At 31.6% G+C, this 23,833-nt stretch overlaps 2 protein-coding genes across 3 annotated transcripts; one reads left to right on the top strand and one right to left on the bottom strand.

Moving 5' to 3' along the window:
* The first annotated feature begins 1,593 nt into the window (after positions 1–1,593).
* Positions 1,594–14,387, top strand: LOC136982905 (DNA-binding protein D-ETS-3-like). 2 transcript variants are annotated; one of them, XM_067279469.1, is made up of 5 exons: positions 1,594–2,052; positions 10,828–10,878; positions 12,668–12,742; positions 13,252–13,299; positions 13,391–14,387. In XM_067279469.1, the coding sequence occupies exons 1-5, from the start codon at positions 1,641–1,643 to the stop codon at positions 13,930–13,932; spliced, it is 1,128 nt and encodes a 375-aa protein (XP_067135570.1). In that variant the 5' UTR covers positions 1,594–1,640; the 3' UTR covers positions 13,933–14,387. The 2 variants fall into 2 exon arrangements, with proteins under 2 accessions (XP_067135570.1, XP_067135569.1); XM_067279468.1 differs by having other exon boundaries at positions 1,596–2,052; positions 13,388–14,387.
* A 6,669-nt stretch (positions 14,388–21,056) lies between these two features.
* LOC136982933 (uncharacterized) lies at positions 21,057–22,655 on the bottom strand. The gene is made up of 6 exons (XM_067279510.1): positions 22,620–22,655; positions 22,464–22,541; positions 22,322–22,381; positions 22,118–22,255; positions 21,326–21,490; positions 21,057–21,251 (listed from the first exon to the last, which is right to left on the bottom strand). The coding sequence occupies exons 1-6, from the start codon at positions 22,653–22,655 to the stop codon at positions 21,120–21,122; spliced, it is 609 nt and encodes a 202-aa protein (XP_067135611.1). The 3' UTR covers positions 21,057–21,119.
* Between the last annotated feature and the right edge of the window lie 1,178 nt (positions 22,656–23,833).

The raw sequence follows: 23,833 nt of genomic DNA on the forward strand, positions 1-23,833 counted from the left end.
AAATTATTGATATAAGAAAAAATACTTAAAAACTATCATAAAATTAATATCAAGGAAATTTTTTTAAATAAAATACGGTAAAACCTATTTAAACGGAAAAATATTCGGTACTATACGATTCTTGTTTACACAGGTTTTACAGTATTAAACTTGTCACAATTATTTAACATTGAATCACAATTCTTTTAAATCAAAATTATACAGTGTTTATTACATGTTTCTTAAATTAATTAATAAAAATACGTGCCGTTAAAAGTGATAAAATTTAATTTTGTCGAGCTTTTTTGACTCTTCGATTCGATTTTCATAATTCTCTCCCTTCTTCTATCAATAATGCAAATTTGGAATTGAAAGATCATAAATTAAATGCTATAATAATTATGCTGGTGGCACAGTTAAAACATTGCTTTATTTAAAATGCACCTTTAGATGTTAACGCAAATCTCAGACGTTGCATTAAATTGGCTTCAACAATTTAATTTCGCAGGAATCTATCGTCGAAGAGTTACGAATTACCTCGAAAAATTCTTGAATTTGGACAAAGATTTAGGGGTTTAATCAAATATTTATATATCTACTCCAGAAATAAACATTTCCTCCTCTCAAAAAAAGTGCATTAGTGAAAATTAATTAGAATAAATTATCTAAATTTTATTATGTCACCGAATATTACACGATAAATGAAAACTGAACATGACTTGTATGAAACATGTCAAAATGAATGTTCCGTTTTCATTTATTTCTTTGTAATATAGGAATATATAGGATGCTTCAAAGAAATATTAATACTAATATGGAAGTAACTTGTTATTCCGGATTGGTAGTGGAAGGTTGTCGTTCCCCCATCGTGTACAAGAATACACCACTCTATTACGGAGTTCTCAAAAAAAAGCACGCCCTACCATCCCTGCCGAGTGACTGAGCACCTTCATACAGATGTTAACATTTTGAAGTACTCTGTATATATTAATAGATATAAGCAAAACTTATTTAGAAGATATTAGAATGAACATAAGATTATAATTTAATATAAATTTTTTATTCTATTTCTGAAAATCTTGATTCTATTGTATTGTATTATAGTTTCGTAAAAAATAGCATGAGAAAGTTTTAGTTGAGAATATCTCGAATAAAGAACATCCTACCGAAGTTAATTTTCAATTGAATTATCCCATTTTGGGTCAATTCCAAAATTTTATAGAATAAATTTCCATTAAATTCCGCATAAATCTTACGTGCTGTACAGAACCTACCACCCGTTCCGTTGGAACAGTTAATTGCAGAAGTTAATTCCGATTTAAGTTGAGACATTTCGATGAAATATTCACATTTTCTCTACCGAAGCAATTTGATTATAGTGAAAATTTTCTGTTTTACTTCGCATTAAATTCAATAATTCCGTTTCGAATGTTTCTTACTACCACCCTACAGAAGTAATCCACGCATTGACACGCTTGCAATCGGTTACGATTTCGAATTAGAGTAGCAAATTTTTTAAAAAAAATCGGTGTTTGGATCGGAAATAGACGAGATTACCGGATATAGCGGACTGAGAAGGATCAACTGATGCAATCAGACATCCACTTCCAGGAAGTATCGAGCCCCGGCCACAGGAAATCGAAAACACAACGACAGTCGCCATGTTTCAGAGATCTTCGGAAGTGCTTTCGGCCAAATTAACCGCCGAAGATATCTCCAGTTATTCACCAAATATGAATAGCGTCCATGTTAAACTGGAAGAGAAAAGTTTAAACGAAGATTGGACCACCTGCGAATACTCCTACAACCCTCACACCGTGTTGCAACTCTCGACAATTAATAATTCGGAGCAAGACGTCAGAAGATACGAGCAAAACAAGTTAAGAGGTTCGATTGTCACAAAACTATCGGATCCATACTTATCTTCCACTTCCTATCAAGCTTCCACCGGCTTCTTGTCTTCTCATTACGATTTGGATTCTTCCTCCGAGCATCCTACAGCCACAACGTTAGAAAATAATGCCAGTGGAGATCTTCATCAAGCTCATAACAAACATGTTTTTGAGCCACAGGGTGAGTTCGATTATTTATTTCCCGCCTAAATTTATGTCAATTATTAAAAACAATCTTTTAAACGACATTTTCATTTTAAAAAAACTTGGCAAGTTCCGCTGTTTCAATGGACATTTTAAAGGAAATTTTTGATGTCTTACCGCAATAGCCGTTTTTTTTTATTATTATTATTAGCAATTTTCACTTTTAAATCGGATTTTACTCCGTACAATAGGAAATATAAATTTATATTCTACATTATTAATTACTAAAGGAAGGCTTTTATATAAATGTAATTAATAAATAAAACCTAAGATAATGATGAAGTTTAGGCTACTTTACTAATATACATGAGATCAAACTGTATGGAATTGAACTGATGCTATCCATCAGTTCAATTCTTTCAGGAGAACTTCATAATTTATCATTTTTTATAATATTTAACTATTATTTGATCGGTTATTTTGTTTATAAATGAATTTCTTCTGTAGTTACAATGAAAAGTACGTTATTGATTGCATATGATCCATGAGTTTATCCATGAAATTTTACAAAAGGAGGGTTATGGAATGAATTCTTCCTATTTGCATATATTATAGAATAGAATAAAAGTTAATTTTAGAATTTCTCACCCTTTTCGTATTTGACTACTCTCTTTGCATTCTGACGTGGCAATTTATATCTATTTTATGTGGCATAATAGTTTATTTCATTAGACTTAAATTACTTAAATTGATTTACAGTTTAATAAATTACATTGATATAGAACACAAAGTATTTACTTGTATATACAAAAATTTCCATAGAAAGAAATAATCTAACATTGTTCGTTTTATTACATAAAAAATATTATTTTTGTAAAATAATTTAAATAATTTCATATAATAGTCTTTAGAATTAACATTTACAGCTGTATATTTATGAAATATATATAACTGTTAATTTGTGCAATTAGTCTATTAATTTTCATCTTTTATTAATTATTGAAAAGTCCATTTAACAGAAGCTTAAGAGACCAGAAACATAGGCTTAATTTATACATTTTTCTATACTATGTGCCAAAATATACTGATTAGAAATTAAAATATAATAAAATTATCAAGAAACGTTGCATTTTTAAGAAGTAAAAAATAAATATATATATACAGTAAAACCTGTACAAGACGGAACCTGAATAAAACGGAAACCTGCCTAAACGGGAAATATTCTTCAGAACGGAATAATTTTCTATGTAAAGAAAACTTGTTCAAAACGAAATCTTGCTAAACAGGAAAAAATATTCCATACGGTTTCGGTTTACGCAGGTTTTATCGTTTTATGGAACTTTGGAAGCGGGTTCGGGTGCAACAAAACCTACTTTCACGTAGTTTCTGAATTTCAGAAAATTAAATAAAATTTCTAAGATATATTTAATGGATTAAATTGATAGATTGTACAAATATTTATCCCATTCGTTACAAAGTTCGTACAGTAAAACCTGCATAAACCGGAATCGCAAGCTACCGAATACTTTTAACGGTTTGCCAGGTTTCCGTTTACAACAGGTTTTTCTTAACATAGAAAATCGTTTATTCTCGTTTAGATAGGTTATTTTATTCAGGTTCCGTCTTGGACAGGTTTTGCTGTATTTATTTGGAGGTCTCAAAAAAAAAAAAAAAAAAAAAATTTAATAAACTAAAGGCCTGGAATGATCTTGGCATCTCTTAGTCTGTGTGAAGCCCTAAATATTCTAAAAATGATAATTACATAAAATCGAGTAATATTCAAATAATAATAATAATAATAAGATTTTATAAAGTTCTATTTTAAGAATGATATTACACAATTTGAGGAAATTCTGAGGAAATATAATTTAATCAGGAATTCCGTATAGAGTGATAAACCGGGAATTGTATAATCCAATACGAGGATAAACTAATGAAAATTTACCTGAGGAATTCTTAATTTTCGTATAGAATTAACGAAAATGAAGATTTCAGAACTTTTTCTTATGAAATTCTCAATATTTTTCTTTAAAAATCCATTAAAAAACGTAATTTTTATTAGTCAAACAAGCAAAACTTCAGAGAAGTAACTACGAGATAAGAGATTAGTAAGAGTATTAAAGCTTGGAATTTCTTCTTTCTAACGATATAAAGCTCGTTAATTATACCGTAAACTCAATTTTTTTCTATTATTTTACAGTATAAAAACTGATTATAACAAGGTAAGTAATTGTTAGATTTCATTTCCCGCAAACATCCGTCTATCTAATCGTTGCTAACCGTCAGGATGTTAGAGAATGTAGTTAACCTTCCTGCGTTAGATAACACTAACTATCCACTCTTCTATCGCTTCTATACACGAAAAAAATTAATAATAATTAATTTTAAAACGATTCCGACGACAGAATTTACTAAAAATAACCCATTTTCCGTCATTAATTCCTAATTAAAAGTCAGAACGGAGGCTTAGAATTTAACCGCTTCTCGGAGTGGAAGAAGAAGCTGTTGGCAAGTGTCGAATGCAAAATATGGTGAGGAATCTAACAGCGGCCAGTTGGCGGATATCCCGTGAAAGTAAGCGTGTGGACACAGAATCAAAAGATAAAACGTGACACGTGACAGGGGAAGGAGCAAGGGCTAGACTTCTCCTGTCACGTGATGCGATAAAGGGGGCCTGATAAAACAAGCGAATGCATAAATACTTTGCTTTCAACAAGCAATATTTCAGAATTTATTTTTCATTTTTATCTTATTATTTTTATAAATTGTAACTTTAAATATATTTTAATACGTTTAATAATAAAATAAATTGAAGAGATAACTTGATAAAATCAATTTTATTTGCCATACTTTCCATTAAAATATTGTTTAATTATCAAGAAAATGTTATTAAATTTTTCTCTTCTTTTATTTATTTTTATAATTTATAAACGTTTTAATTAACAATTAGAAGAAAGTAATTAATTTATGATAATTTTATAGCAATTTAAAAAAAGTTATAAAAGATTAAACGAAGGGGAGTAATTTTTCTCTCATTTATCACTTTCATCCAAAAGTTTAACTAATTTATTTCATTTTGTAATAAAAAATTGCCATAAAAATTTTTGATTTTTCTGCGGTTTATTCATTTCCTCTTTTGTGTTTTATGTTGAGGAAGCCTACAAAATAACTATAATTTAATCCCTGTACAGAACAATTTTAGTTCGTCAACAATAAAATTAATTTAACTGGTTCCTTATTATAAAATTAAGAGTAAAAACTATCAAAAATTCGAATGTTTCATAGTTTTTCTCTTGATTTACTTATATAAATATACATTAACAAACACACAGAACCGATCTTTAGTGTCGAGAGGGGGTTGAAAACTGTATTTTTTAGACAATTTCGCGTGTTCAGCACGCTAGTAAGTGAATTCCGAAGAATGAAAGTTGAATTAACACTTTAAATATTCAAATAAACCGAATCAAATAGCTCGTCGCATCCTGCTCCATCCGTTAGATACGATACTGATTTAAGTAATTTCTTCTCGTTTTACTCCTTAAAACTCTTTAAAATCCTTAAAAAAAATCCTTTAAAAGGTCCTTAAATTTAAGATTATTTCATAAAAATACGGGTTTTAATCTATGAAAACGTAATTAAAGACGTCAAAGTTACAAAAATTAACTGGTAATTAGCATTATGATAAATAACATTGTTATCGATTGAAATTCCTCATCCATTAACGCTGTTTAAAACACAGCAAAGTATATATATTTTAGTGTAAAAATTTTTTTCTTAGAGTATTATAATTTAAAAATAAACATTTAAAAAATCATTTCAGTATTAACATTTATAAACGTTTTTATTCGATGTTTAAACAGGAAAAGCATAAGTGATGACTTTTACCGGATTTCCGGTTTGAAGCGAATTTCCGATGTAAAGTTTACATATAAATTAAATCAGGCGATCTCTAAATAACATTAAAATAAACTTAATTTCTGGTTCCAAACCGCAATTATTTATAATTTTGGTTTCCATTAGAAATTTGGTGATTTCCTCTTCGATTTTTATGGAGAAAACCTGATGAATCATTCGAATTTAAACCCGGAGAGGATGGAAATGAATAAAAAAAAAAAAAACAATATTGTTATTGCAACCGCAGAAGAGTAAGAGCCGTATTCATGAATTGCCATTCAATGTCCTTCCCAAATCGTGACAGGTATTGCCCAGTCACGTGAACAAGTTTGATGCATCAGTGAATCGGACTCCGGCCACGTGATCCGGATCACATCTCGTTTCGGATATAAATAGAGGAAATAATCAATGGTTGATAATGGTAGAAAAGGTCGTTGTATATGCTTCTACAAGTCCAAAATTTTGGTGACGTAGGAACCACGTTTTAAAGGTTATAAAACGTCACTTTCTCACACACTCCGAGTGTAGGCGTCGTAACACTGCTTGAGTCATAATTTGGTTTGTCATTGATGTCATGTTTCCTGTAAAGAATAATTAAATCAGATTTATTTCAATTCTACAGAATTAAATTGACTACTTAGTTATAAAATTCTACTAATTAAAATTCTCGTGCATTACTTTATTTTTTTTTATTATTATTAAAGAATATAATGTAGAACCATTTCATGCTCTCTCTCTCTGTCTCTCTCTCTTTCCTCCTCCTCTTCTCTCTCTTTATAGAATTAATTTATCAATTTATACACACTATTTTTTAGCATTTAATACAGTAAAACCTAACCTTCCAAACCCGAAAAATATTTGACATTGTGTCATTCCGGCTTAAACAGGTTTTCGTTCGATTAAAAATTAAAAATAAAATTGTTACACAAGTTTTCTACATCCTTAAACTTAATTTAGCCGCCGAATTACATTGATTTTTATCATTTAATTCCAAGAAGCATTAACCTGTTAAGAACGTAAATTTATACCGTAAAACCTGTGTAAACCGGAATCGCATCTTGCCGAATATTTTTCCGGTTTAACAGGTTTTTTTTTTAATATAAAAAATCGCTCCTTTTCAAAGATTTTTCCCGTTTAGGCAGGTTTCCGTTTTACTAGAGTTCCAGGTTTTACCTTAAATGCTTTGTTTGTTAAGGAAATCAGTAAAATAAATCAAAATATTTCGATTTTATTAGAGTAATCTCACGATATCAAGCGATGAAGATTCAGTTAAGGGATGAGTTTACAACGGAATCATTGGTTAATAAACGGAAATGTAGAATTTCCCGCTTGAATTTCCCTTTTTTAAAACCCCGGCCCGTTACAAATAAAGATAAAATTCTGATTCAGAACGAAAAATTCGATTGAAATTTATAGATTTTTTTTTAAAAAAAAGAATTGATCTTTTCCATATTTTTTGCTTCGTCTCTTTGTAATTCCATCAACCCGATATGAAGATGTCACCTCGCATTAGACAACTAATCACCCGAAAATCACATTTAATGACAGTTTCGCTATCTTCTGATTCTTTACCGTTAAATAGATATCACAGTCATTATCTGCTATACCTTAGCCATCAATCTCTTTGTTCCCATAGCAACCTTTCAGCTTGAGTTACATCAGGATCTAATTACGAACTTATGATGATTCTAGAATTATTTAGTCTCCTCTTCCTAAAATAATCCTAAATTACCCGAGTTATTATATAAATAGGATATATATATATAAGGTGAAACCTGTGTAAAATGGAATCGCACCCTACCCAATACATTTCCGGTTTGCCAGGTTTCCGTGTTAAACGGGTTTTTTTTTTTAAACATAAAATCGCTTCTTTCCGAAGACTTTTCCCGTTTACACAGATTTCCGTTTTACTCAGGTTCCGTTTTGGACAGGTTTTACTGTATACAATGACTTAGAAGAATTTGACATGCTTCGGAGTATATGGGATTTGCAATTTACAAGACGATTTTTCTCCTTTTATTTGTAGTATAATTAATATATTATGCTATATTTTTAAGTAAATTACATTATATTCGAATATTTTCTTGTAAAATTATATATTTTCGATGTAAAACACACGTACAAAGTCTATGTTTATTGCAAAAACGAACGCAACCACTTCATAGAAAATCATGGAGTACCGGGTTTTTAATCAATTCCTAGAAAATTTCTTTAATGTATTTCTTAGAAATTTAAGTAGGTTTTTTAAAAAAAAAATTCGTATCACGTGTTCTACTTTAAACTTAAACTTTACTTGTTGTATAATTTAATATGTGGCCGCTAACCCGGATTAATTCGAGTGGTTCTTTGGCCCGTCGTATCATATTTGATGCCAACGTAATCCCGTTACTCACTCCATTCTTTCTGTTTTTAACATAAACAAGGAAAGAAAATAAAACAAGCTACACCCGTCCAACAAGCTGCTAGTCACGTGACTCGCACTCCACAAAATTTGCAAGCCAAGGGGTCCACGTGTTAAGCCATGAATGATGGGAACGAATTAATATAGAGAGCTACACCAAAGCTTCGATTTTGTTTTTGTTTGCGCTACAGTCAGGCAAAAAGGGGGGGAGTTAGGCGTGAAATAAGAATCCCTTACATGACGTCACGTCAGATATGATGGAACGGTTGCAGTAAACAGCTATTATGCAGCAAGCGGCATTCGCAATGTGGTCCTACTTGATTGAAAAGTTTACCTATCTCACAACAGTGCAGGTTGGGTTACATAGAGTCGCCATAATCCTGGAGTAACACATCTGCCGTTCTATATACCAATCTTGTTTGTATCCCTCATCAAAGAAGAATTTCCGCTGATGTTAAATCATTAAAAAATTCGATCATCAATGGCAATTAACCCACGCATTTAAGCAATTCAACTAACCTAATTAAGGAGCATCTGAAGAGCCAGCAAACCTTCAAAGTAAGCTTTTAACCTCTTTCTGCCAGTGGCGCATTATCCTATGGGCAAAAAGGGCAATTGCCTGAAGTCCCAAACTAATCTTTTATTCCCAAAAAATTCCTCCAAAGAAAAATGTTCGAAGTCAACACTGTACGTAGGACCCCGTAATTCAAATTTGCCAGGGATCCATGAATCTATAATAGGCCAACGTCTTCTGCTTATTACCATTAAAGAAAATAAGTTTAACGGTGAATATTAATGGAAATTAAATTAATTTTTCGAGCAAATATGCATGCAATTGCAATGGATCTTTAAAACTTTTTAAAGATTGTAGAGGCAACAACAGAAGCAAAACTGCTGACCTGTTAAAGAATACAGTAATAACAACGACCGGTCCCACTTAGCATGTGGCAACTGCATTTTAATTATGCAAAAGGTGGCTTCAATAGTAAAACCATCTGCAGACAGCCCAAAGGATCGAATTACAACATCGCGCACTCCGAACCAAGAAAGGTTGGAACATTTTCAATACACAAAATGTCATATTTTATGGTATGACAAGGAACCATTAATTCTGGAAGCGAGGGTGGCCGGTCCCGACTTCCGGAACTTTGGTTTGGGGAAAGAAGAGGGAACAAAGTTGAAGGCGTTGGCGGCGTTTAACAAATCAACCGTCTTTTCAGCGATTGAAAAATGTACAATTCCTCTTTTGTGGGAGGAAGGAAGGAGGAAAAAAAAACCGCTCGCGTGCGTGCTGTCAGGTGTGGAATGTGGCACGGTTTAAAGCCAGGTGGTGAAGTTCGATGACGTTGTCGAACGCATGCGTATATACTCGATATTTGCGTCACTAGAAAGCGAATTTTTAGAATAAGTGGCTATAAATTTCGTCCGTCCGTTTGTCTGTCCGTATACATTCGATGAATATCTAAAGACAGAAACAAATTTTTGAGACGAAATATATCCATGATTTCCCCGTAAAATTTTTTAAAATAAATCCAAGAAGAGTTACTAAATTGGAGAAATTAAGGATATAATTTTACATTCAAAGCAATTAAATTGATTAAACTCATGTAAAAATATTAAAGTAGGGTGCGCATTTTTTCGATATAACGGTACAATTCTATATTTAAAAAATAATAAAAAAAAAGGGAATTACAATTTTTTGGGGTAAACAAATTTGTTTATCAGATATCCCTGACCGGGTTAGATCATTGCAAAGATAATCAAAACGAACAATGAAAGTCGAAAATCCCAGCCCCATATCGTGTCCGTGAACAGACTGACCTCATTGAATCGTTTATTTACCACAGGAGGAGGTCTTCGGCTTTCATTACTTCAGCAGGAACAGGGGGGAGTGAAGAAAAAGGAAGAAAAACTTCATCTACTAATTAAAATCTAACCAAACAGAAAATGCGTTACATAAAACTGGCAACAGAATATACTTTAAAACACGGGTTTTAATTCGTCATCCCTCATCAGTTACACCCCTTTTATTAAATAGTTAATTGAGGTATTCCCCCCTTGTGTTAAGAAGCGGGGGAGTTATTTAAAATAGGGATTAGAGTCCTTTAATAAGCCGAAAATTTGGGATTAATACGGAGAGAGATGAGGATTTGATATCCTCCCACGCATTCGACTAGTTAGTCTGTGGGAAGAGGAAGTAGCCAATAAGACCAAATGTTGTAAGTCGTCCATTGGTCGACGGTCGGAAGTGGGCGGATGATTGTCGTTCGGCAACACACGTTCGAGGGTGTGCACTATTTAGTGATGTTACTTTCATCTAGATATCGTGGCTGCTATTAATCTACACTCCTGGAGGCACGATGTGTGCCACTTTTGGATAAAATCCAACATCCCACTTATTAAAGGTGGCAATAAGTCCAATTTCGCATGTCTTTTGCCTTCTTTTTTTGTATAATTTTTTTTCTTTGAGGGATATTACCGTAGTTTTCTTTTATTAAAACGCATTTTTCTCTATAGATTCGTTGTATAAAGGAGCTTGGAGGCCGTCCTCACCTCATCAGAATCCAGGTAAAAATTTGTTTAATTTCTTAATCTGTATGCTGATTCGAGAGAATTTTTGCTTGAATTAATTGAGAAGAACGAATATTTCTGGACTAATTTCAAGTTTATTGTCTGTAGAAAACGCCATTTTTTTTTAAAAAAAAAAGTAAAATATTGTCCTTTTTACGTTAAAAATTCGTTTTTAAAAAGAGTTTTTATGCGTAAAACATAAATAATTTTAGAATTAAAAAAAAGTCCTGTTTAATAAATCAAACCCTGAAAGTTATATCCACAATTTTTATATAAAACTATGAATTTTACTTGAAATAAAATAGGAGAAAAAACTTTGATCTTCTCCACTTAACAAGTAAAAATTCCAATTTTTAATTCTCCAAATTAAGAAAAATTTGATAAATTTAAGTCTTTGTAGTTTCTTACGCCGATTTTTATACGAAATATTCATTTATTTCATTTAATTTTTGTCTTAGATTAAAGTTCTTTCACTCGACTCTCCTTACAAACGACGAGAAAACGTCAAATTGACACCAAATATCATAATTTATATAATTTTTAACACCTAAAAATTGCATCCGAGTAAGAAAATATTAAATTTCTATAAACTCTTTCCCTATTTCGTTCAGTTATAACGCTTCTACATCGAGTTAGAGTTTTATAATAGGTGTGTAATTTAGAAGATAATTTGGACTTAAAAATAAATAAATAGATAAATATAATTTCCCCGTGTTTAAAAATAAATTATATTAAATTTGTTCTATTTTTTGAGTTAATTTAAACTTAGAAAAAATGATTAAACAGGTTGAAGGGATGACGTTGTACTACTTAAATTAGAAGTGAGTAATTTTTTTTCCCTCCCCTCTTAAACACAATTACCTTAAGAATCAAACAAAACAGGGTTAAAGAATAAAAGATTAACGTATAAAATTAATTTTAATAAAGTTAATTTTAAACGTGGACAATTTATAATTAGTTTAAATGTTAAATAAACGTATCAGGTAACGATATAGAATAACGTTGTAACAAAACGTAATTAAAATATAACGTTATTCGATAATGGTCAAGAATTAATTGTAGTACAAAGAACAAATAAATTTTACATTTTAAATTAAATAATTTAATTAAAAATATCGATTTTAAATTATTTAATAATTAGACAATTATTACAGAAAATTTCAGCATTTCTCTTCTTTCGTTTCCATATTTTACACCCAGCGAATCTACGGAATATATGAAAATTATATTAAATTTAACTAGAATTATATCATATATTTAATTATTAAGAGTGTTTAATAGTTAATATATTACAATTATTCACATAAATACGAAAAAATAATTACTCAACTTCATTAAAACGTCATAGAAAGATGAGCATCATCATCTTACTCCTCCTCATCTCTATCATAATTAAGCGCGTATTTTACTATTACTACGACCAGGATTTCGGTTATTTGAATATAATTAACGAGTTTTAACCGAGTTTTTGGTTAGTTAATAGATTTCTCTGGATCCAAACGTGAAATACGAAGCGTGTTTTGTGTGTCCGCTTGACAAATATAAGAGCCCACATTATTTTCGGGTTGGGAATAAGTTAACAATGAAGCCAGAGGAAGTCACTAGTAATGGATCATGTCCGTGATGCTTTTTGACAAATGGATATGTTTACCGTCCCGCCTCATAAACACGCTCTGGCCTACTTGGGAACAGGTAAACACTTTACCTGTTCCATCCAAATGACGATGCTCGACGTAATTTAGTTTTAAATCGCTCATTTTCTCACTTTCTTTCTCTTCTTTCCTAGGTTATCATGGGAATAATGTTACTAGAATGACAAAGCCTAATTTAGAGACTCATCCCCACATTAGGAGCATTCAAGGTAAACATTTTTTAATGTTAATTAATAGATAAACTAAAGTTAATTTTAAAATATAACTGTTATTTCGATTGGTGGAATTTTTTCTTTTGTTTTAAAAAAAAAGAAAGTTTCTGGTAAAACTTCAACGATTGGCCAATGGGGATGGTGTTTTATTGCCATGGAAACGGTAGGGACGACAGTTTTACAAGAGTAAAAGTGTCAAAAAATACTGCTCGAGTGCCGGTTGAAAAATGTTAAACTTTTGTCGAGACTTCAAATAAAATGGAGGATGTCAAATGCAGTCTTCTTCCAACAAGCAATTTAGAATAGCTTTTGCCGAGATACGTCCCTTTCTATAATGAAACACAATGTACATTAAATTTATACTTCCGACTCTTGATAAAAATTTATTTATTTTAAACGCATCGTATCTCTCTCTGGCCCATTAATTTCCATTTATTTTTTAATTTTAAAGCGTCGGATTTTATGTTAATAAATCGATAATTAAACAGTATTCTTCCATCCTCCAGATTCTTATCAGATGTTTGGTTCCTCCAGCGGTAGGATTACATCTTCTAGTAAGTACTTTACAATGGATTATCGTGAAAACTGTAAAGATATCCGAGATAAAAAGATGCTTATCTTCATCTTCTTCCTCTTTTATAGCAGGTAGCGGACAGATACAATTGTGGCAATTCCTCTTGGAGCTACTATCCGACGCTAGTAACTCCAACTGCATCACTTGGGAGGGTTCGAACGGAGAATTTAAGCTAACCGATCCGGATGAAGTAGCGAGAAGATGGGGAGAGAGGAAAAGCAAGCCAAATATGAATTACGATAAGCTGAGCCGAGCTCTCAGGTATTATTACGAGAAGAACATCATGACCAAGGTACACGGCAAGAGATACGCCTACAAGTTCGACTTCCAGGGATTAGCGCAGGTCACTCAGCCAACCATTACCGATGCGGCCTACAAGTACAGCCCGGATTTATTCGGATACCACTCGAACGCCGGCCCCAAATTGAATTTTGGTATGGCTCAGCATTCCAGCATGCCAACCAGCGCGGGTACCATATTCCCATCGGCAGCAGCTACTTACTGGTCGGCTACGTCACCCAATCTCTACGGGAATATCACGGTGTCGTCCTCCATATCTCATCACCACAGTCACGTGACATCGCACATCGCGCCGTATCCTCATTACGCCTGACTTCCGGCGCGATTATTAAAGAAATGTGCCAAAAAAATTTGTTTTTATTTTTAAATTCCGGTCCTTCCATTGCTCAACGTTATTTTTCTATGTTTCACATTCCAATTTTATAATTTGTTTCTTATTAATTTATATATATATATATATATATATATATATATATATATTTAACGCTGTTCTTTCGAATATAATCGTTCTTAATGCCAAAAATATCAGGGAATTTTTAAAAAATAAGCAATATTAATACCAGATCTCAAATTTACTGTACAATATATACATAAACATATATATTTTTTCTGTTTTGTGTTATATTCTAGTCATAATCTCCATCTTAAGATGGCCCTTATTAAGAAAAATAAAAAGGAAAATATTGTTTTTCTGTACATAGAAAGTCACATGTAACTTCTCTTGAGAAATAAATTTGATATTCATTAAATAAATATTATAAAAAGTTATCACGAGTTCTTCTTTCTCTTATTTATGATAAACTGGAGCTTCAGTTATACAACGATAAACGAATTTACGTGTTAAAATCTATAGATTCTAGCCTATAAAATTACTCGAATCTTAGTTATATTAAGTTAAACTATGGAAAGAAGACGGGATAAACTTACAAAAATGATAGATTAGACGTAGATTTAGACAATGTACGAAGCAAATTATAGGTTGTAAATAGTCAGAATTTATTACTTGACATAAAATGTGATCTTAAATCTAGTAATATGAGGATGCAGAGTCGTTTTATAGGTAATTTAATATGTAAAGAAGTAAACTTATAGGATTGCTTTCTATATTCTTATATTACTGGATGGATTCTGTATCCAGTAATGTAAAAATGTTAAAGCTGATTGTGTTTTAATTATTTTAATTTATAAGATCGTTTCGGATATTGCAGGACCACAGGTATGAACGTTTTATCTACGTTCACTCCTCTATCGCTGTAAAATTTAGATATTTTGTACGTGTATGTGTTTGTGACATCTTCAAGTCCAAAAGTAAGGGACCGGATTCCCTGAGTCCCTCCCTGGTTACGCTACAGCATTGTTTATAAGTGTTCTTTATTAAATATTTGCCTGTATATTTAATATATAGATCAATTGAAAATCTTGAAAAATTTAGATTCCAGACCAATTTTTCTATTAAAAATTTAAGAAGTGCGCGCAATTATTGTTTTACACAGAAGTAAAACGGTGTGAATGAATATTATCTCAGTATTTATAGAATAATGTGAAGAAACTTGATACAGTTTCCTTCGCGACGTTATCGATTTAGTTTAAAACGTCACTTTATCTAATAAATTATTAAGAATATGAAGAATTAAACAGAATTAGCCAATTGTCTCTTAAATAAAAACGTTGGAAAATAAGGCGAACAAAGAAATATAACTTAGTAAAACTGATTTACTGTCAGCAAGTTACTGACACATGACGTATGAGTAAGTTTGCACAGCTCTCTCTAACTGTTTGCATTTGCCATGTTCACGTGACACATCTTTGATTCTTTAAAAGGACGAATTCAAAGCTTTAATCCTATCCAAAGATCGATGTTGCATGATATGCAAACACAAGCCGAACGCGCGATACTATCCTGAATATTCTTCTTTAGTTTGTTTCTAGAATTTTTAATTGTTCTCTCACACTTTCTAGTAAATATATCCCAATGTAACTTTATAAAATGTTTTAATCCCAGATTACCGACCGTTTCTAATCTGACACTTCTGAATTGAATATCATTCCCACACTCATTAACAATTAACTAGGCATGTATACATCGTATGGCTACTAACCTTCGACCCACTGACCCACAGACTTAAAAATAATCCTTTAATCCCAAGATTGTGTGCCACGTGACCTAGCTAATTTGCCTACGGGAAGGGCTGTGAATGCGAGGGACGTTTGCCTCTTCAACTGTCAACACTCTTTTTCAACCCCTTGCAATGAGGCCTATAACCCCTTAGTTAGATAGGGGTTAAATCCGAAGTTCATTCTGTGAAGTTTGATCTGGTTTAGTCGAAGGGAAATCCTGACAAAAGACATAACATCTGTAAGCCCTTCTCACCCCCTTAACATCTGCATTAGCACTCTATAATTCCGGTTAGATGAGAAATGTATTGAAAGGATGAAAACTGAAAATTCTGAATTATAAATGCACTCGTCTACGCAGATTTTAATCAATTGAAGCTGGAAGATCGCATCATTTCTTTATTTATTCGCATAAAAGAGCGCTCGACACGATTTTACATGGCTACCAACAGCGTGAAAAGTCTCTATACAATGAATAAACGTTATATTTACACAGAAGTAACATTATCTCGATGGTCCTGATCAGTTTAAATTCGGTACGTGACCAGCTCTTTAGTTCAGTGTTGAGTTAGCGTAATTGGAAACGGTGTCCTCTATCAAGGCAACAAGACCGAATTATATTATTAATTAAAGTTAAGTACTTGTGACAATATTATTACAGTAATCTAATATTTTTTACGCCTTAGGGTCAGCTTATCTTCTTAACTATCCACGTTTATCCAACTTATCACTTGCATCATCTGAAGAGCATCCTCATCTTTATCCTCCTCTCTATACACCTGTAAGTTATTAAAGCCGATTTAAATCTTCGCTTTCGTACTTAAAATATTTTTATCAACTTTATAACTTTAAAATCGATGATACATTAATAAAATTTAAAATTCAGAACACAAAGTCTCCTTTCAATAAATGATCATTCATACATGAACGGTGCAGCTGAGTCAGGATTTCCTGTATTTTCTGCGCTACATCAGGGAAAATGTTAATTATCTCTTCGAATTGATGTAGATTTTTTTTACTGTTATAAAAGTTATTTTATCCTATTTTTTTTAATTGTAAATATAGTTATAGTAGGCATCTCTAGAAGATGGAAGGTTTACTGATCAACAGACCACATTGACACTTCTTAATGGCGACAAAACAGTTAAAGGAAGTGGTGAGTGTACGTGACGTGGTGAGTTGACGAATGGGGATCGAACGGATGTTTATTTTGATCTCAGTTTGGAACCAAGTAATTAAAGACGTGATCCTTACACTAAATTCGTCTAAATTCCATTCAAAAATTATGATTTTTCAAACGTATTTTTCACTAACTTCCTTCATTTTGTATCCGATTTTAAAACACGTGACACATAATTACTATTAAAATAATTTAATATAACGATACTTTAAAGTTAAAATATAATTAATTTTTAATTTAGAATTAACAGAAAATACATCAATAATTATCATTTGTTTTAATTAATTTATGCAACATAACAGGTTTAACGCCAGTAGGAAAAGGCATAGAAAGGGCCCTAAAATTTATATTTTTATGTAAAAAATGTTATTAAAATTAAAATTTAATCCGATAAATGTTGGAAAAACTGTCGTATTTATATATTTTCTTTGTGGCTTTCGGAGAGGTGAGGCCAAAACTTGTAACTGGCACGTGCATCATCTTATCTCCTTCATCCTCTGATGCTTTATCATATCTACAAACTAATTACAGTAGTGGTTTTAATATAAATAAAATAAATTATTACTTTCTGTATAAAATACGTGAATATATCCTAATGCTTAGATCTACTTGAAGTATAACCAAACAGTAATTTTAACTTTATTCAGCTGGACTCCCGTTAAATAGATGTATACATTATATAGAAAAATAAATACAGAGCAGCAATTATATGCAGCTGTATCCATTTTATCTTGTTAAATATAAATTTATTGGGCCCCCTGTTAGATAACACCAGTCAATATAGACCAACCATTTAATATTAAAGAAATGTTTCTTAAATTATCGAGTTATATCTGAATGCAAAACATTATAGAACGAATGTAAGGCTACGATAAATATAATTTAATTTTTAACCTCCCATCAACGGCCACCTCTAAACGGCGGCCATTTTCTTATGTTTTTGTCCGTTGTTCGAAGGTTTGACTGTATATGAAAAAAAAATTGCTTAATGTAATTTTAATATATAAAATCAAGAAAATAATATTTAAATAATTTAAAATAATAATAAAGTTTAAGATGTCTTTTTTTCGAGTTGTTTATCTCATAAATAGTCGAATTTTTGAGTTTTCGTCCTGTTTAATGCCTCCCAGAGTGTATTGGGGCCTAAGACAAAATATATTTTTGGGCCTTTTAGCAAATCATTGTATTATGGTAAAGAAAGTTAACGGAAAAAATTGTATAGGACCCGTAATTCCTCGGGGCCCGAGGCAATTTGCTCGTTTTCCCTTCTCTGAGACACCCTGGCTACGTTTACTAAGGCTGTTTTACCCAGCCTAGTGTGTGCTGCCTACCATATAAATGCTAATAATCGTTTAAACACCCCTATATATACATATAAAACCCATTTTTACACCATACTATAATATAAAAAAAGATTTATATTCGTATATTTATTATATTACTAATTTTTTTTAACTTTAAAAATAAACAGCATTAAACAATTCAAAAAAAAAAAAAAAAATATTGTAAAGAAGAAATTTTAAAGACAAACAATCGAAATACATAAATATATAATTATTTTGAACATTTATTTATTTATTAATACAAATTATATGCCTTTTAATGGGTGAATGTAGGCACCAGAGAAGTAAGCATAAGCTTGGTTGCTGCACATTTTTATTTTCTCGATTGTTATATATTATACATATAACAGGGAGTGTGGCGATAGGTCAAGAAAAAATGGCCCCAATATTAGCACATTTTTGGACTTGGGACACCTTGAAACGTCGAGAAATGCAAACAAATTCGGGGGTAATTTCTGTATGTATAAATGTTAGCGTATGTGGGAAACACGATTTTTTCACCCCGTTTGAAGCTTAATAACTCCCGTGTTTTTTATCGAAAATTTCTGAAATTTTGCAAGGCGATTTGTGTATTAGGAGCATTGATGCTATTTAATTTTAGTGATTAAAACTCGAGGGGATGGGGAGATAAAGGAAGTCGTGTGTATTTCCAGTAGAGTCGGACTTAATGACGATTTTATTCGTTACTAGCATTTACAATTTTTTTATAAAGCTCATTTCTACCCTCAAAATTAAGGTTTTTGCCATTTTATAATAGTTAAAAATATAAAAAAAGATTTTTAAAATAAAATATGATAACAGATGGCGCCACCAAAATTTAAATGTCGCCGGGAAAGTTGAGTAACTCGTTGCTGGTTTACTAAAGAAAGCGATTCGAAAAACAAAAATTCTATTAAAAAAATTAAAAATATTGTTTTATTTATTATAATAAATAAATAAATCGCATTTTTCTGAGCTAATTGTAAAAAATGCAGGAAAGACAAATATGGAAGACAAAAACTTCTCAGCAAAAATCAAAACATATAAAGCGTTTCTGCACCATATTTTTTAACGTAATACAGAACAAATAAATAAGATAAATTGCTTAAAGTTACAAAGTTACAAAAACAGTATCATAATATTAAATAAGCCAGCAAATATACACAAGTTTAGTAGTTAATTACACTAGTTTGGAATCATTAGGACCGATGGAGTAAAGCCAAAGGGTATGACCTGCCAACAAGGGGGTATGTCTCCCGAGAAGATTCTATGAGAAAGTGATTCCTATTTAGCTGTTAGACACGCGAAAAAACCCGGAAAACTCCACTTGGCTTGTTGGTGAGGTGCAAACTCTCCACCAGCTACTAGTGTTCAGACGTTGTATTCACTCGGCGACCATATGTGATAAATTGAAATTTATAATAAAACTTAGTGAATGAAATCAGTAAACATTCCTATGAACTATCCAAATATCCGGTAAAAACAAACCGAAGGAATTATAATGAATTTAGAACTATCATAAGAGAAAGGAATGAGACACATTACAAAAGAAACTAACTTACTAAAGAAGTCTTAATATATTTAGCTGGATAAAGAACATATAAATTTACAAATAAATGTAATAATTTAACTAAAAGAATTTAATAAATGTAAAAACACGCAGAAGTAAACTAAAATGTCCTCACTTTTCTCATGTCTAATCACTAGGAACAACACTCTTCTATTGCAGAGGAGACCTTTTATTAGAAGTTTATTTATTATCTTCTCGTGAAATTCTACAGAAAGCCGGTGAAATAAAGAATTTCAATTATAACCTGGAAACTCTTTTTATAATAACTAAATAAATTTTAATAAATTTATAGACAGAACCATGCGGTCATGTACAGTACAAATTAGACAATTCTATCCCGAAGAAAGTACAATAAGTAATACATATCAATGAATGGTTCCAACAATAGTTGGCACTATAAGCCTCTATTTTCCATAAAATCTCTTTTGTTATGAATTATTAGCGATGAGATGTATGAGATAACAAGTTTTTGTTTTTTTTTTTTTTATTGTGGTACTGTAAAAATAGCCAGTGAAGATACTGAATCAAAAACACGAGGAAATGGAACGTGCCTTTTATTCGATGGTCATACCAGTGGCTCGTAATAGCTTCCTGGGGTCAGTCAAATTTGAATTTTTTGAGGAAATTCCTTCATTCGTTTTTAACTCGACTTCTAGAGGGTTGTATATCACGAAGGTATGGTTCCTTTGACTTTTTTGCTCCTACAAGTATGGTCAACAGCTCGGATAAGGACCCAACCGCCTCATTCACAGGTGTAACTGTACTTGTTGGGTGCCTTTCATTTATAATCATTATCACTTCACTACAAAGTATCGAATTTTGAAGTAAAAGAAAAACTATACTAAAAAGTATATTAAATATTTATAACTTTACTTGTGTATTAGAGGTTACCATTTTGGATATAACATTTGAAAAATAAATAAATTTTTATACTATTCTAATTATAGATTATTATATTTGGGTTGACTATGTTAATTCCCTATTGTATAAAAGTCACAACGAAAGTCTTCAACTTTACCAAGCGATTATTAACTGCAGTGTATTTAATAATAACGATTAAATAATGTAAAATATTATATAATATTGTAATGTTAAGTTATAAAAGAAATCTAGCTCTGAATCTTCTAAAGTGCGTGATCATAGCTAAGCGGTAACTTTATATACTTGTATAAAAGCCTTTACTAAAAAGTAAATAAAAGCGCTCATAGATATTTAGTGATAAAAAGCACGCTACATGTATTCCACATAATCAAAAATTCCAGATTTTATTTAAACTACGAAAATGTTGATACTTTATAAATAACGTTTTATTTTCATAATTTCTTTTCTTCTTTCGAGTTATTTCTTCTAATTTTAGTATTACGTGATTTCTTTCGGCGTTCGGAATCGCATTGCTTTTTCAATATAACCGTCGTCTCTTTATCGTAACATTCACTTTTCGGAATCTAAAATTCAATACAAATTCTTTATTCCAGTTGATTTTAAACAATTATTAGAGTATTTGTAAACGTCTAAATACCGTAATTGTGTATTCCTCGCTGGTCGAGGTTTTCTTGAGAGGAAGAATTGTTAGGCAATCGCCAGTTTCTCTCTCTTCCTCCAATTCTTCGCATTCTTTCGTTTCTTTCGAAGCTGTTTTCCTTTTTGTTGGTGTTCTTCGCAATTTTTTTCTTTCCGTTCCCTCCTTAAAATTAACGAATTAATTAATAATTTCGATATAAACTATTTTTAGTTATTCGATACATTATCATTTAAGTAAATAAAATATATTATATACGATCAAACTTCGAATTAGTGCTAAGGATACCATTTGTTTACCTCTGAAATTGGCACTAAATCGAGTGTCTGTAAACTGAAATACCTCAAACAATACGTAATGAAGTCTACACGTGTTTTCATTACGTAGTCACTCAGTTTCACGATTAGAATCTCGTCGACAACGTAGCCTACGCTTATTAATTGACGAGTAAAGGGGTTATTTGAGGACAATCCGTTCTCGGTGATCGCGGGATTTTTTACAATTTTCTAATACGGCATTAAATTTATTGCCGTTATGTAATGTAAATGATTCGGATTTTAAGATTTTTCGCCGTGATAAAAATTGTAATATAGAGTGGAACAAGAGTCAGCTAATCGCAGACACTAAAACGTCTATAAGTTAGTTAATTGACTTTTGTTGTGTCACTTTGGATTGCCTATTTTATTTGCATGTTTTTAAAGAAGTAATTGCTCGATGTATGAAGACTTTTCCAGGCAATTAATATTTATCTTTTCTAAATTATTTCTCGCGGATTTACAATAGAATTTCTACCTTTTTGTTTGTTCTTTTACAAGTTTTGGGTTTATTTTTTGTCCCGCTTTCCTGTTTATTAGACTTCACCGTCTTTCGTTTCTTCTTTGGACAACCGCAATCCTCAATTTCCAAAGTAATCTTCCTCTTACTATTTAACTAAAACAAATACAAGAATAAATCCAAATTTGCGTAGAAACGAAATCAAATTATTTCTAAATTTACTTGTTTATCGTCTTTGATTTCGTTTTCGTCGGATTTTTCTTCTTGTTTTACTTCCATGCACTGAAAGAACCAAATGTTTAAGTTATAATTTGTATTCCTTTCGTGAAGAAATCCTTGAACAAAAGCTTTAGACATTTATAACCGAAGTTTGAGTGCCGATTGTCTCGAATTTCTTTTTGCTTTTGTCAGGCTGATCGCGATTTTTACTAGAATCTTCTTCCTGTAAAATGAAGAGGGGTTTATTAATTTGTTTCAACGTTGAGCGTTACAATAGACTGCCTTTAAACATCAATCTTACAGCATTTTCAGTAAAGAGATTCCAAAAATAATCCATAGCTGACAGATCAACAAAAAGAATTGTTATACTACACAATAAATAAGTTAAGGGTATTGTTTAAATGAACATTAATTGTTCTTAAAAGTATATTTGATGTAAATTTTATTCGATTGAAGGATAAGGTTGTAACTTCAGTTAACTTTGTTAATTGAAATGTTTCATTTAAAACTTCTATAAAACTCTTTCCTTATTGGAATTATTCACTAATTAAAATTAATAAAATAAGACAATATGTGAAGAATAGGGCCTATATGTTTATAATATTCATTAAAGCGTGGTCCAAAAGTTTCAGAGCTGATTCGTTGTCGAGTCATTATACATTACAACTAAAACTGAACGTGTTGAAAAATATACGTCATATAATGTACGCGTGCAACATACCATAGAAGATTTAGTTTCGTTTACGCTTGCAAGTGCTGTGCCACGCTTGTTTAGTCACGTATGATAAATAGCAGCGCATAAGCATAAAATTTTATATTAAACTCGAAAGCATTTTCGTAGAAACATATATGAAATGATACGAAAAGCTTTACTAGAAACAAGTCCTCGACTGGATAACGTTTTTGAGTGTCATCAAGAAGGTCGAATCCCATGAACGATGTCTGTCAGCTTTGATTCATCCAGATAATGTTCAAGAAATAAGCATCAAAGTTCAAGAAATCCATTACATAAATAGTATGTTTTCAGGTCTGAAAGTATTGACATGTCATGGTGTCCTGTCAAAGCATGATGAGAAGCAAACGGCGCAGTTATGGAATAAATAGTCTTGCTCGCTATACCATGACAATGCGTGTTTTAGTGCACGTGGTGTGGAAAATGCCGTATGACGACACGCGTTATTTGGCGTTCCACTCAATAGTTTCTGAGCAAAAACTGAATGATAATGATTATTCAGCATTCTTGCCCTCCTGATTGGTTTCATTTGATTTTTCCACCTGAACTAAAAACAGTCAAAATGTAGGATATAATGGGATAAGGCAAGACAAGACATGGACGATCTACCTAGAGCGAGGACTTTCAATGAATCTGGTCTGTATTTAGGTATTTGACTCGCGAAGAAAATCCGGGAAACTTAACGTGGACAACCCGTTGACAGGCGCAAACCCTTCACCAACTACTAGTGTCTGGAGATTTTATTGACCGGCCAATGACGACCTCGACCCTTCTGCACAAAC

The sequence above is a fragment of the Centruroides vittatus genome, unplaced genomic scaffold (assembly GCF_030686945.1).
Source record: "Centruroides vittatus isolate TY-2023 unplaced genomic scaffold, ASM3068694v2 contig_874, whole genome shotgun sequence".
NCBI classification, from domain to species: Eukaryota; Metazoa; Arthropoda; class Arachnida; order Scorpiones; family Buthidae; genus Centruroides; species Centruroides vittatus.